Below are 11,833 nucleotides of genomic sequence, written 5' to 3' on the forward strand. Positions count from 1 at the left end.
TTTCTTAAGGCCATATTTAGCCTCAAGGAAAGATGGAAGATAATAGCTGTGTGGTTACATGTCCAAAAAGACTTGTGGTATCAATTTAGCAATCTACCACACTAGGAAATACTAGCTTTGTAAGGTAAAGCTAGAAATAGGCTAGTACTATTCTTGGAGTGCTTGCCTTTGCCAGCCACTGCTGTAACCAGTTTGCTAATACTCAATTCTGATACTATAAGGGTAAATACTTTTATTACCACTTTACCATTTCAATGATGAGGAAACTGAACCACTTGTGTAAATTGCCTAGATGAGGGGTCTCCAACCTTCGGAACCAGCTGCACAGGAGGAGCTAAGCACAGGTGAGTGAAGCTGTGTTATACAGCTTGCCCCATTCCTTGCACTGCCTCCTGTCCTGTCAGTGGTGACCTTAGATTCTTATAGGAGTGTGGCTGGCCCTTGCTCTGAACAGCTAATTTGAAGGATGTAGGTTGTGTGCTTTTAGAATCTAATGCTTGATAACTAGAGATGTAGTTGAGGTGGTGATTCTAGTACTGGAGAGCATCTGCAAATACAGAGGGACAACATGTTTGATTACACAGAGACCGTAATTTCTTACATACTTGTATCAAAACACTACTAATGGCGACAAGCTGTATATGGTTACAGGCTTTGTAGGGCCAAGTGGGTTGATGTACTTCAATTATACAGCTACATCTGGTGGCAGGCCTTAAGTTAGAATATGATACTTTGGCCATTATTTACAACGTTTGTCTTTTTTTTTTTTTAAACTGGGGATCAAACTCAGTACCTTGCGCTTGCGAGGCAGGCAGCAGTGCCACTGAGCTAGGTCCCTGGCCCAACTTTGTCCTATCTTTACTACCCTGCACCCTTGGCTAAGTCTTTCAGTTTTAGTAAGTCCAAGACTAACCCTACGTAAGATGAGTAAAATCACTGGAGAGATTGAAGAGGAGAAAAGGCCCAGTGATGAGAGCAGAAAATTCTAGGACTGCTACATTACATACTCCTTGTAAAAGGTCATTCATTGTCCAAGGTTACTTTGTGTGTGGTTTTCTTTTTTGTACTGTGGATCTAACTTGGGACCTTGGGCTCCCAAGGCAAACAGCAGAACCTAAATCCTGGGCCCTCTAAGGCTACTTTGTATATAACATGTAGTAACTGGCTATCCAATGAGACATGAAACCTTCAGAACTTCTTACCACGTGGAGTCCATGCACCCTGCCTTACAAGACAAGCCTTTGGAGTTTTTCAAAAGGAAAAAATTAAGGCCACCACTTAAAATGCGGGTTCACTGAAAGCATCATTTTTGGTGGCTGACCGTTGCTAAAGCTAAGAAGCCTCTTACTGGTGAAGAGTTGATCCTGCTTGCTAAGGACATCACGAACTTTTAGGACACGCTGATTCAAAAGGTGGCATGTATTTCTTTTGGCTAGCACCATAATTAGGCGAGTTGATGAAATAGGTGATACTGAGGCATGAGGTAGAATATCCTGAGATTGCCTCTAAAGCATTGAAAAGCCTGTTTCTATTTCCAACGTCCTATTTTTGTGAAGCTGGGTTCTTTACAGTAACAGCAACCAAAATGATTATAAACTAGAATGGACATAAGCAACACACTGATTCTGCATTACTGTGAGTTGTATAATTATTTCAGTATATGTTCTACGTCCACGATAAATGTAATGTGCTCTAATCATTCTGAGACTATTCCTCCCTTATCTGTTGAAAAACACTCCCATGAAGGCGCCGGGTGTGGTGGTGCACGCCTGTAATCCCAGCACTCGGGAGGCTCAGGCAGGAGGATCGCTGTGCGCTCGAGACCAGCCTGAGCTACACAGTGAGTTCCAGGTCAGTCTCAATTACATAGTGAGACCCTGTCTCAAAAAACCAAAAGAAAAAAAGAAAAGAAAAACACTCCCATGAAACCGAGCCATGGTGCCAGAAGGTTAGGCAGAAGGTTAGGCACTGCAGCCTGGATACGTAGCTATAGCTCTTTATTACCTGGGATTCTCAAATACTCAGACTTGTAACTTCAGAGGTCTTCTTCCTAAACTATACTCTGCTGTCCCTCTATGTGCAAGTTTGATTCTTAGAGAATTGTTAATTTGGAAATTTGAGCTTGGTTAAATAACATCATTGCGTGTGTTGATGTGTATATCCAGCAGCACTTTCTCTGAACAGTAAGAGACACAGCACGATTGAAGTGCTCAGTGCACTCATGACGGACCCAGAATTAAAGGAGATGAAAAGAAAGCTTCCAGTATAGCAATTCTAAATAGTTGATTCATGTGCCAATATTTATAACCAACGTAGTAAATGAGCAACAAATACAAATAACAGTAGCTATTAAGCTTTAAAAACAACAGTATGTCCAGTCAACTTGCCAAGTTGAAAGTTTCAGCGGTAACTCAGTGAAACCTTTTGTCATGGTGGAAGTTTAGTTTCACAATTTTTTTCCTGACATCAGCAATTTTATTTCGTGTATGCTAGATTATAAATACATAACTATATCCTTATCACAGGTAGTCTTTTTACATAACATTTGTGGCTGACATACAACGAAAATCTGTAAGGTAGCAAAAAAAGCAAGGATATAGGAAAATAATACATTTTATATAAATTATAAAGGACAGTTATAATGAAAATTCATTACTTTCAATTTTACAAAGTCAACAGCTGTAGGCTGTGAGCTACTAAGAACGCGCAAACACTAGCTTTCAAAAGACAGCAGTCAGATGACATTTTTGCGATGTCACATGCTGCTCGTTTCTTGAGTGGAGCTGCCCTTCGTAGTCTTCAGGTGGTAATTTGGCAAGATTTTCATCAAGAAATCCAGCTGTAGTGTCTGAGGCTGGGCCTGCTCAGTCTGCAACCGACAAAGGCAGTCTGCACCATAGATCACTATTCTTGGGGATAACTTCAAAAGTGTTTAGGCTCAACAAGTCCCGATGATGCAACCACTTGTCATTATTACATTTCTGCCTATATATGCTTTCGACTCAGTGACGTTATTATCTTCCATTTTCATGGCTTGGGAATAACAGCCAACTTCAAACACATTATTGGTCAGTGGTTCCACTGAATGCCTCGCAAGCACAAGGACCCGAGTTCAATCCCTGGTACCAAAAAAAAAATCTTTAGCTCCAAACACATTATTGGTGCCAATGATATGGGTTTGGGTTCGGGTGATACTGTCCGGGTAAGCATTTATGGTCAGGGCCTCTTCTATTAGATTTTCACCGATCACTATTGGCCAGGCTTCCGCAATAATTCGCGCTTTGGGGTGGACCATGTCCTAGGTCCTACAGTTACACCTCTGATTTAACTTTCTACACATACAACTGCTCCAGGAGCAATCTTCACACTCGTTTTGAGTCTTCTGTGCCATGGTACGCTCTGGTCTTTCAGGATTTTCTATAAGACTGTTTAGTAATTAGCTGCATTTTTTTTACATTCAATGAAATCTTCACATTAAAATTATAGTTTTAAATATTAGGGGAAGCAATAAATTGAGTTAGTAGAACTGTTGCTCTAGGAGTGTAGGGATCTGATACGTAGCTTACTCAGGTCACTAGGATATTTTCAGATTAAATAACTTGACCAACAGGGCAATATGGAAGCAACATAAATGAAATGGTCAGTACTAGCTAAGGTTTCTTTAATTGCTGATGTATACAGAATGGCCTGAAACTTTTACTACACTGTCAAGGAATTTGATGTTTATGCATAATTCCCAGTTCCTTCTTCCCTCCTGTTTCTTCTTTTTTTAATTTTGTTTTGTTTTTGGTACTGGAGATCGAACTCAGGACCTTGTGCTTTCAAGGCAGGACACGAACCACTGAGCTAAATCCCTGGCCCTGTTTTTGATTTTTGGTATTGGGGATTAAACTCAGGACCTTGCACTTGCAAGGCAAGTGGCGGAACCACTGAGTTAAATCCTTGGCCCTTGGGGTTTTTTTGTTTGGTTTTTTCTGAGACAGGGTCTTGCTGTGTATCCCAGGCTGGCCTCAAACTTGGGATGATCCTCTTGCCTTTCAGTGCTAGGGATTATAGGCATGTGCCCCCAGGTCTGGCCAATTCCAGTATATTTTTTTCCTGTCTGGTACATGTTTACAGTACATAATGATTGCATTCCTTGTGAGTAGATAAATGTACATAACACATCCTAATTCTTTTTTCAGGCCCTTCCCTGCCCCTTCCTCCCCAATCCTGTCAATAAAGGTATTGTATACACTGGTACTGAATCTTAGCTAGAGATAAGGACCATGGGCTGGGGATTTAGTTTAGTGGTTCCGGCGCCTGCCTCGGAAGTGCAAGGACCTGAGTCTGATCCCCAGTACCAAAAAAAAAAAAAGAAAAGAGACAAGGACCAGGGTGAAGGAGAGTTCGCATCCACGAGGAACTGTCAAACAGTGTCTTAAAATATGAACAAACTTAAAGGCTGAACACTTTCTAACATGGAAAACAAGTTTAGTATTTTTATAAAATGTCTACATAAATTAGCTTTGTAATCCTCACAGTGAGTGGAGATTGGTAACTGTAGTAGTACTAGGCTCCCATCTATTCAATTTGGTGTTGTGTTGCTTAAATTTTCCTCAAACAACATCCCAGGGATTTTCAGAAGGGAAAACCGTGCTCAGTCATGTTTCCTGTTGACCCAAATGTGACCTACAAGGCAGAAAAGATGGGCGGGTTGCGGTAGTGCCTGACTGTAGTCCAGGCTACTCCGGGATCTGAGGAGGGAGGATGGCGAGTTCCAGGCCAATCTGGCCAATTTAAGGTAAAAAAGGACTGGGGCTGTTATTCAGAGGTATCGCGCTTGCCTAGCAAGCGCAAGGCCTTGGGTTCCAACCCTAGGGCGGGGGTGAAAATGGAAATGAGGTGAGGTCGCAAGGAAAGGAAGACTGGAGACAACTTACTGAATCCATCTCAGCTGTCACCAGTACGTCCATTGGAGGGAAGTGGGGAAAGGACACAGGAACTTCTAAGGTCCTCATTGCAATAGTCGTTAAGTATGGACTACTGGCCAGGTCCTGGAATGTCAGCAAACTCCTGTCTCCTCCAGGACACGGAGTACTGGCACCGGTGCCATCAGATAGCTTGGCACCTTGGGTCCAGACTCCCGCCGACGCCACTTTGCCCCGCCACACGCACGCTCGGGGGCCAATCCGCGCCCGGGGGCGTTCCTAGGCGCAGCTCCTCTGATGGGCTACTGATAGCGCCCTGTGACCCGGAAGTGGTTCCTCTGGAGGTAGCCGGCGAGCCTGTGAGGGTGGAGCTTGTGTTCCCGCCCAGTTTCCTGATTCTCCTTCCTAACTCAGCTGGCAACTGCCTGTGAGAAAAGTGTGGCTAGTCTGTCGGGAAGCCGCATCAATGGCCTCCGTGCTGTCCTACGAAAGCTTGGTCCATGCAGTGGCAGGAGCCGTGGTGAGACGGGGTCTTTGCGCTTGGGCTGCAGCGGAGTGTGTGGCGTCCCGAGTCCAGTCTTGGGAGGCGGCTGGGGGTGGGCGTGAGAGGGGGAGTCCTGGGGTGAGGGCTGTCCTGACGAGGACTCAGAAGAAAGGGCCGTAGAAAGTTGAAGAATTTTGGTTGAGGGCCGACACTCACCTCGCGGCCTGGCCGCCGGTCTCCTAGAGACTACATAAAGACAGCGGTGGTTACACAAGCCCAAGAGGGAGTCGGGGAAAGAAAGCATTGCTATTTTCTTTGCCTTTTGAAGTTTAAAGTCAGTTATTCGTAACCACCCCCCGTACCCCTCCCCCTCCCCCCGCGCACACTAACTTCGCTAAACTGGACGGGGGGTGGACCTAAGTGTGAAACTGTTGCTCAACCATAAGCTGAATTACAGCTACTTCACACACTTGCTACAGTCAAGTTGTATCCAGTAGGAAATCTCTGGCTAGTGTTATGGGCAGAAAAGGGTCTTAAAAAAAAAAAAAATCGAGATCATTGTTACTCGCCAGCGCAGATGGGATCATTGTTAGGCATAGGCTTGATTTTTGGGTTTGTGGGTGTCTAGGATCTGTTTGACATCCCTTCCTTTTCCTTAAAGTTTTCTGTTTTTTGTCTTAACTTTCTTCTGGTTCGTCTCTTCTTACTGCTCTGTCTCATATGCTTCATTCTTAACAGCTGTTGGAGCCATTGTGACTTCAGAATAGCATCACTGAATCATCATGTTTTGGTTCCCCAAACTTCATTTGAGAGCTCATGTTCTGTGTAGACTAAATCTGAGTTGAACTTCAACTCCATCATTTGTTAGCTAAATGACCTGTGAAACTTTCCTAATCTGTAGATTGGAAGAAATTATACCTCCCTCATCTGGTTGTTTTGATAATTAGGTGATGGTATTTGACAAAAGTGTCTTTTTCAGGGAGCCCATTTCATTTGGTTCCCCAGGAAAGCCTTTGAGCCAGTGTAAAGGCATTGAGATGGAGGCTTGATTGACATTTTTCTGATGGTCATGGAGGCCTATGTGTCTTGACTGGAGTGAACAAAAATGAGAAAAGGTTTCACGAGACTAAATTGTGTGTGCCTTTAACTCAGAGTGGGAAAGAGCTAGCTGCTTAACTTGCTAATTTACATTTTAAACAGATCACCTTGCCTGCTCTGAGTATAAAGAAGCAAGGGACAATTGTCAGGCAAGAGATGGTTATGTCTTGGACTTGGATGTTAGTAGTAGAGGTGGTAAGAAATGATCATTAACCTGGAATATATTTGATAGAAACACCAGGGTTTGATGGTAGATTTTTTTTTTTTTTTTGGTACCGGGGATCGAACTCAGGTCCTTGTGCTTGCAAGGCAGGTGGAGGAAGCACTGAGCTAAATCCCCGGCCCTTTAAGATTAATTGTAGAATTATGTGGTCACTCAAAATAATATCTCATCTTGAGGAAAATTTATAAAATTTCCCATTTAATGAGGAAAAGTATCTTTATTATGAGTCAGAACCTCCTTTTGGCTCTGTACAAATTAATGTTTTTCATTCACTCTGTGTGATAGGGTTCTCCCTTGACCAGTGCACGGGTATTGATCAGGTCCTTGCACTTGCAAGGCAGGCCACCGAACCGCTGAGCTAAATCCCTGGCCCTTGGTGGTAGATTTAGTAGTGAATTACACATGAGTCGTACCAGAATGAAGGTTGGTTGACCCTGAGACTTTTTGGCTTGAGGGGTGGAAAAGATGATATTTCCTTTTATTGAGATGTTGAAGCCTGTAAAGGAGCAAGTTTGGGGAAAAGGATGAGCTTGGTTTTGGGTTTGGACTAGTTAAGTTTGAAGTGTCTTAGAATAGTCTTGAGACTAAATATTTAATTCAGCAGGGAAGTGAGCAGGGACTGAGAGAAAACTGTACCCCTGAAGTAGGCCAATATTAAGAGATTGGGGAGCCAGGTGTTGTAGTGCTTGCCTGTGATCCCAGCCTGTAATCCCAGCTCTGAGGAGGCTGAGGCAAGAGGATCACCCCAAGTTTAAGGCCAGCTTGGGCTACATAGTGAGGCTCTGTCTTAAAAAAAGAAAAAGGTTGGGGAAATAAAATCACCAAAACAAAGAAGACTAAGGAATGGCCTATGCAGTAGTAGGAAAACTGAGAGTGGTGTTCTGAAAGGCACATAAAGAAAGTGTTTAGGGAGAAGGGTGTAGAGTAGACCAACTGGTCAGATACTACTTATAGGGCAAGTAAAGTGAGGATAGAGAATTAGCTATTGAATTTATCAACATGGAGAAGTCCAGTTTTGGTGGAGTGGTAGGCTGAATGGTTTGAGAGTAACTAAAATCAAATGGGACATGGAAAATGCTTGTTCTCGTTTCCTTCTTACCTTAAATGCTGTTCATTCATTACTTTTATTGAATGCACTCCCAGTTCCATGGACTGTTATAGGTGCTAGGAATACAGTGGAGAGCAAGCTCCTTTCTTCATGAAGTGTGCATTCCCATTGGGAAGTCAGACAATAAATAAAAAATAAGGTTGGGCTGGGGATTTAGCTCAGTGGTTCTTCCATCTGCCTCACAAGCACAAGGTCCAAAGTTCGATCCCCGGTACCCCCCCAAAAAAGGTAATTTTAAATAGTAAGTGCTATAAAATAAATAGGGTTGGTGAACATTTTTCATAAGCACAAATATTTTAGGCCTTATGAATGGTTTCTGTCACAGTTTATTCAACGCTGCCTGGAATTGTGTAAGCAGCTGTAAACATTGTATAAATGAATAGGCAGAGCTGTGTTTCCATAAACCTCTATAAAAACAAGCAGTTTGTATGGAGCATAGTTTTCTGAGTCCTACTTTGTAGTGTGACTGTGGATAGAAGAGCTATATTTCAATCTACAAAAGCATTTTAGTTTTCTCTCCTATTGCTTATTTTTCTCTTGTTAAAGCACCACTTGAAATTATTTGCCCTCAGTTTGCTGAGTTTTTACCCCTATGTCACATGAGGTTATCAAACATATATACTTAATATTGTGTATTTATTTACTTTGTTTGAGACAAAGTTTCCCTGTGTGGTTCAGGCTATCCTTGAACTCACCACAGTCCTTCTGCCTCAGCCTCCCAAGTGCTGGGATTACAGGCTTGCACCACTATTCCTGGCTTCTAATATATATACTTTTGTAACAAGAATTTTTTTCTCTTTTTCTCAGGACAGTACTGTATTTAGTATGTATCTGAGTGAAAAGTTGTTTATGTTTGTATTATTTTTCTGGAAATGCTAGAGAATGAACCCATCATCGAGTTCAATCTTAGCCTGCTTTGTATTATTCTTTTGCACCATCACACTAAAGAGTGGTTCTCATACTCTTTGAAGGTTTCTGTAATAAGGTTAAAACACACAACAAATCTTACCTTCTTCTGGTTGTTACAAAAAGAAAAAAGAAAAATTTAACCACAAAATGTAACTATAATTAATGGGGAAACTAGTATTAGTGTTTAATGGTCGAGGATTATAGTGAAAGCTGACAATTAAACTTCCTGAACATAATGTTCAACCAAAGCTTAGAGATGGTCATGGAAAGTAAGTTTAGTATAGTTGGTTGAAAGCACTTAGGTGCCTTCCAGGAGCCAGGCAGCCTGAGTTAGAACCCCCACTTTGCCTCTGACTAGCAGTCTCTTCCTGGCTTTGTGACCCTGGTATAAACTACAGGGCTGCCTGGCTCCTGGAAGACACCTGGTATAATTGCTTCTTCCCAAAGGATTGTTGGATTATTGTTTAAGATGTTGATTTACAATCTTTTTTTTTTTCCCAATGCAGGAGATCAGACTTAGGACTTTGCTCTTCCAGGCAGGCACAGTGCCACTGAGCTGCATCCCTGGTGCTTTACAATCTTTTTGAATGGACATTTCAGGCTTATTTATTCATTTCCTTCCAAGTTCTACATTCTTGTACATTAAGTATGATGTTGTTCATATGTACACACCTTTTTCTTTTCTTTTCTTTTCTTTGGTTGTGTGGGATTGAATGCTGAGTTTGACACGTTAAGCACCCAGTCTATCACACGACTATGCCCTCCAGTGTAACTACACATTTTAGAAATTAAATTACTGGTTTTGAGGGTTTTTTGGCACCTTCTGGGATAACTGCAGATAATCTTGAGTATCTCAAAGCAATAATTATATTGCTTCAGGAAAATGTTTTATCTCCAGTTGATGACTATTGATACAGTCTGTGGTCTTGAATATAAAGAATTCTCCAAAATTCAAATATAATTAGATTTTTCATTGCCAAGGATTGAACTCAGGACCTTGTGCTTACCAGGCAGGTGGTGCCACTGAGCTAAATCCCTGGCCCTTAGACTTAAATTTTTATAGTTTTTATTCTCATTAAATTACTTTTTTTTTGGGTACTGGGGATTGAACTCAGGTCCTTGCACTTGCAAGGCAGGCTACTGAACTGCTGAGCTAAATCCCCAGCCCTCATTAAATTACTTTTGACAGAGTTTACCTGTAGATCTATACATTTGAGAATGAGAGTTTTTTTGTTGACTTTTTTGGGAAGAGAATTAGGGATGGAACCCAGGGGCTTTATGTGTTAGGCAAAGTATTACTGATCTATACCCCTAGTACCCAAAAGAGGTTTTCTTAGTCTAGAATTTGAAAAGTGCTCTCTGTTGAAATTTCCTAGAAAAGTTTAAACACTGAAATTATAGTTGAATTATGACTGAAATTTGCAGTTGTAATGCTAATGAGTAATCACAGTTTTCAGGGGACTTTTATTCTGATGTTTATTTAAATCTTACTGGATTCATTTATTATTTTATTTATTTATTTAGATAGGAGAATAGCCTCCCTTTGTTGCCGGGATTGGCCTTCAATTTGTGCTCTTCTTCCCTCAGACTCCTGAATAGCTGGGCCTGTAGGCATGTGCCACTAAACTGGGCTTTGTAATTTATATTTTAAAAATTACCTATCATTGGGGCCGGGGATTTGGCTCAGTGGTTCCACTGCCTGACTCACAAGCGCAAGGGCCCAGGTTCGATCCTCAGTACCAAAAAAATTACGTATCATTGAGTGAGTACTGATTGTCTTAGTTACTTCCTTTGTTGTAGGGACTAAATATCTGATATCCACAATTTAAGAGGAGGATTTTTTTAAAGCTCAATTTTTTATTTTATGAAAAAATAAAACAAAATTTCATAACCAAGTAGAGATAACAGTAGCTACAGTACTATGTATTGTTATCTTCATGTGACATGTATTTACAACAATAACAAATATGTATGGGAAAGTAGATTTTTCTGTGAATCAAATGATAATTCTGAGACACTGTCAATTTATTCACAGAATTATATCTAATTTTGTAATTGTACCTTTACATTTTTTCTTTTATTGGTACATTTTAGATAAATATAATAATAACATTTATCATAGGGAATTTGTACATGTACATGACTTATCTTGCTTCTTTTTTTCCTATTCCCTTCCCAATCCTCAACCCCGCCTCTTCTCATTTACAAAAGCTTTGTTTCCATTTTTTCCTCCTATTATTTCTTTTTTTTGTCTTTTTTTTTCTTTCCCTCTACCTCCTCTCTTGTTCCCCTTCTCATTTGAGCATTTTCTTCCCATTTCCTTATATCTGTTATACATTTTGGTAACCAGAGAAACAAGGTGATATTTAAACACGTGTGTCCTATTTATTTCACTTAGGAGTATGGTCTTGGGCTGGAGATTTAGCTCAGTGGCACTGGGCCTGCTTCGCAAGTGCAGTTCTACCCCTGGTATGGGGGGTGGGGAAAGTGTGGTCTCAAGGTGCATCCATTAAGCTATAAATATCTGAAGCTCATCCTACTTTATAGCAGAGTTAGTGCTTCATTGTATTTAAAAAAAAAAACCCACATCTTCATCCATTCATCAGCTAATGGGCATTTGGGCTGTTTTGAAGATTTAGCTATTACAAACTGTGCTGCTGTAAACGATTGTTCATTTATCACTGTAGTGTGATACTTTTAGTGCTTTCAGAAAGATATCAAGAAGGGGGGGAGTAACTGGGTCAAGTAGTACCTTTAATCTTAGTTTTTTGAAGAATCTCCACACTGATTTCCACAGTGGTTGCACCAGTCTACACTCCCACCAGCAGTGCCGGAGGGTTCCTTATTGGTTTAAGTTCTTGACAACAGCTATTTTTTCTGGAGTGAGATGGAATCTCAGTGTCATTTTTTGTTTGTTTGTTTTTGGTACTGTGGATTGAATTTGGGTCCTTGTGCTTGTGAGGCAGGCTCTGGAACCACTAAGCTAAATCCCCAGCCCTCAGTGTTGTTTTAATTTGCATCTTATAAATGACCAGTATGTTGAACTTTTTTTTTTTTTTTTTTTTTTTTTTTTTTTTTTTTTTTTTTTTTTTAAAAGTGGT

General features: G+C 41.0%; 1 protein-coding gene and 1 pseudogene across 1 annotated transcript in view; one reads left to right on the forward strand and one right to left on the reverse strand.

Moving 5' to 3' along the window:
- Positions 1–2,108: 2,108 nt before the first annotated feature.
- Positions 2,109–3,295, reverse strand: LOC117286893 (annotated as a pseudogene).
- Positions 3,296–5,250: 1,955 nt separating this feature from the next.
- The window catches only part of Slc25a17 (solute carrier family 25 member 17), a 50,493-nt gene continuing 43,910 nt past the window's right edge, over positions 5,251–11,833 (forward strand). Inside the window, exon 1 of the mRNA XM_010612354.3 lies at positions 5,251–5,430. Within this exon, the coding sequence (XP_010610656.1) occupies positions 5,377–5,430 (54 nt within the window). The 5' untranslated portion in view covers positions 5,251–5,376. The remainder of the gene's footprint in view (positions 5,431–11,833) is intronic.

This window comes from Fukomys damarensis, unplaced genomic scaffold (genome assembly GCF_012274545.1).
Source record: "Fukomys damarensis isolate Sample0158 unplaced genomic scaffold, DMR_v1.0_HiC HiC_scaffold_19, whole genome shotgun sequence".
NCBI lineage: Eukaryota > Metazoa > Chordata > Mammalia > Rodentia > Bathyergidae > Fukomys > Fukomys damarensis.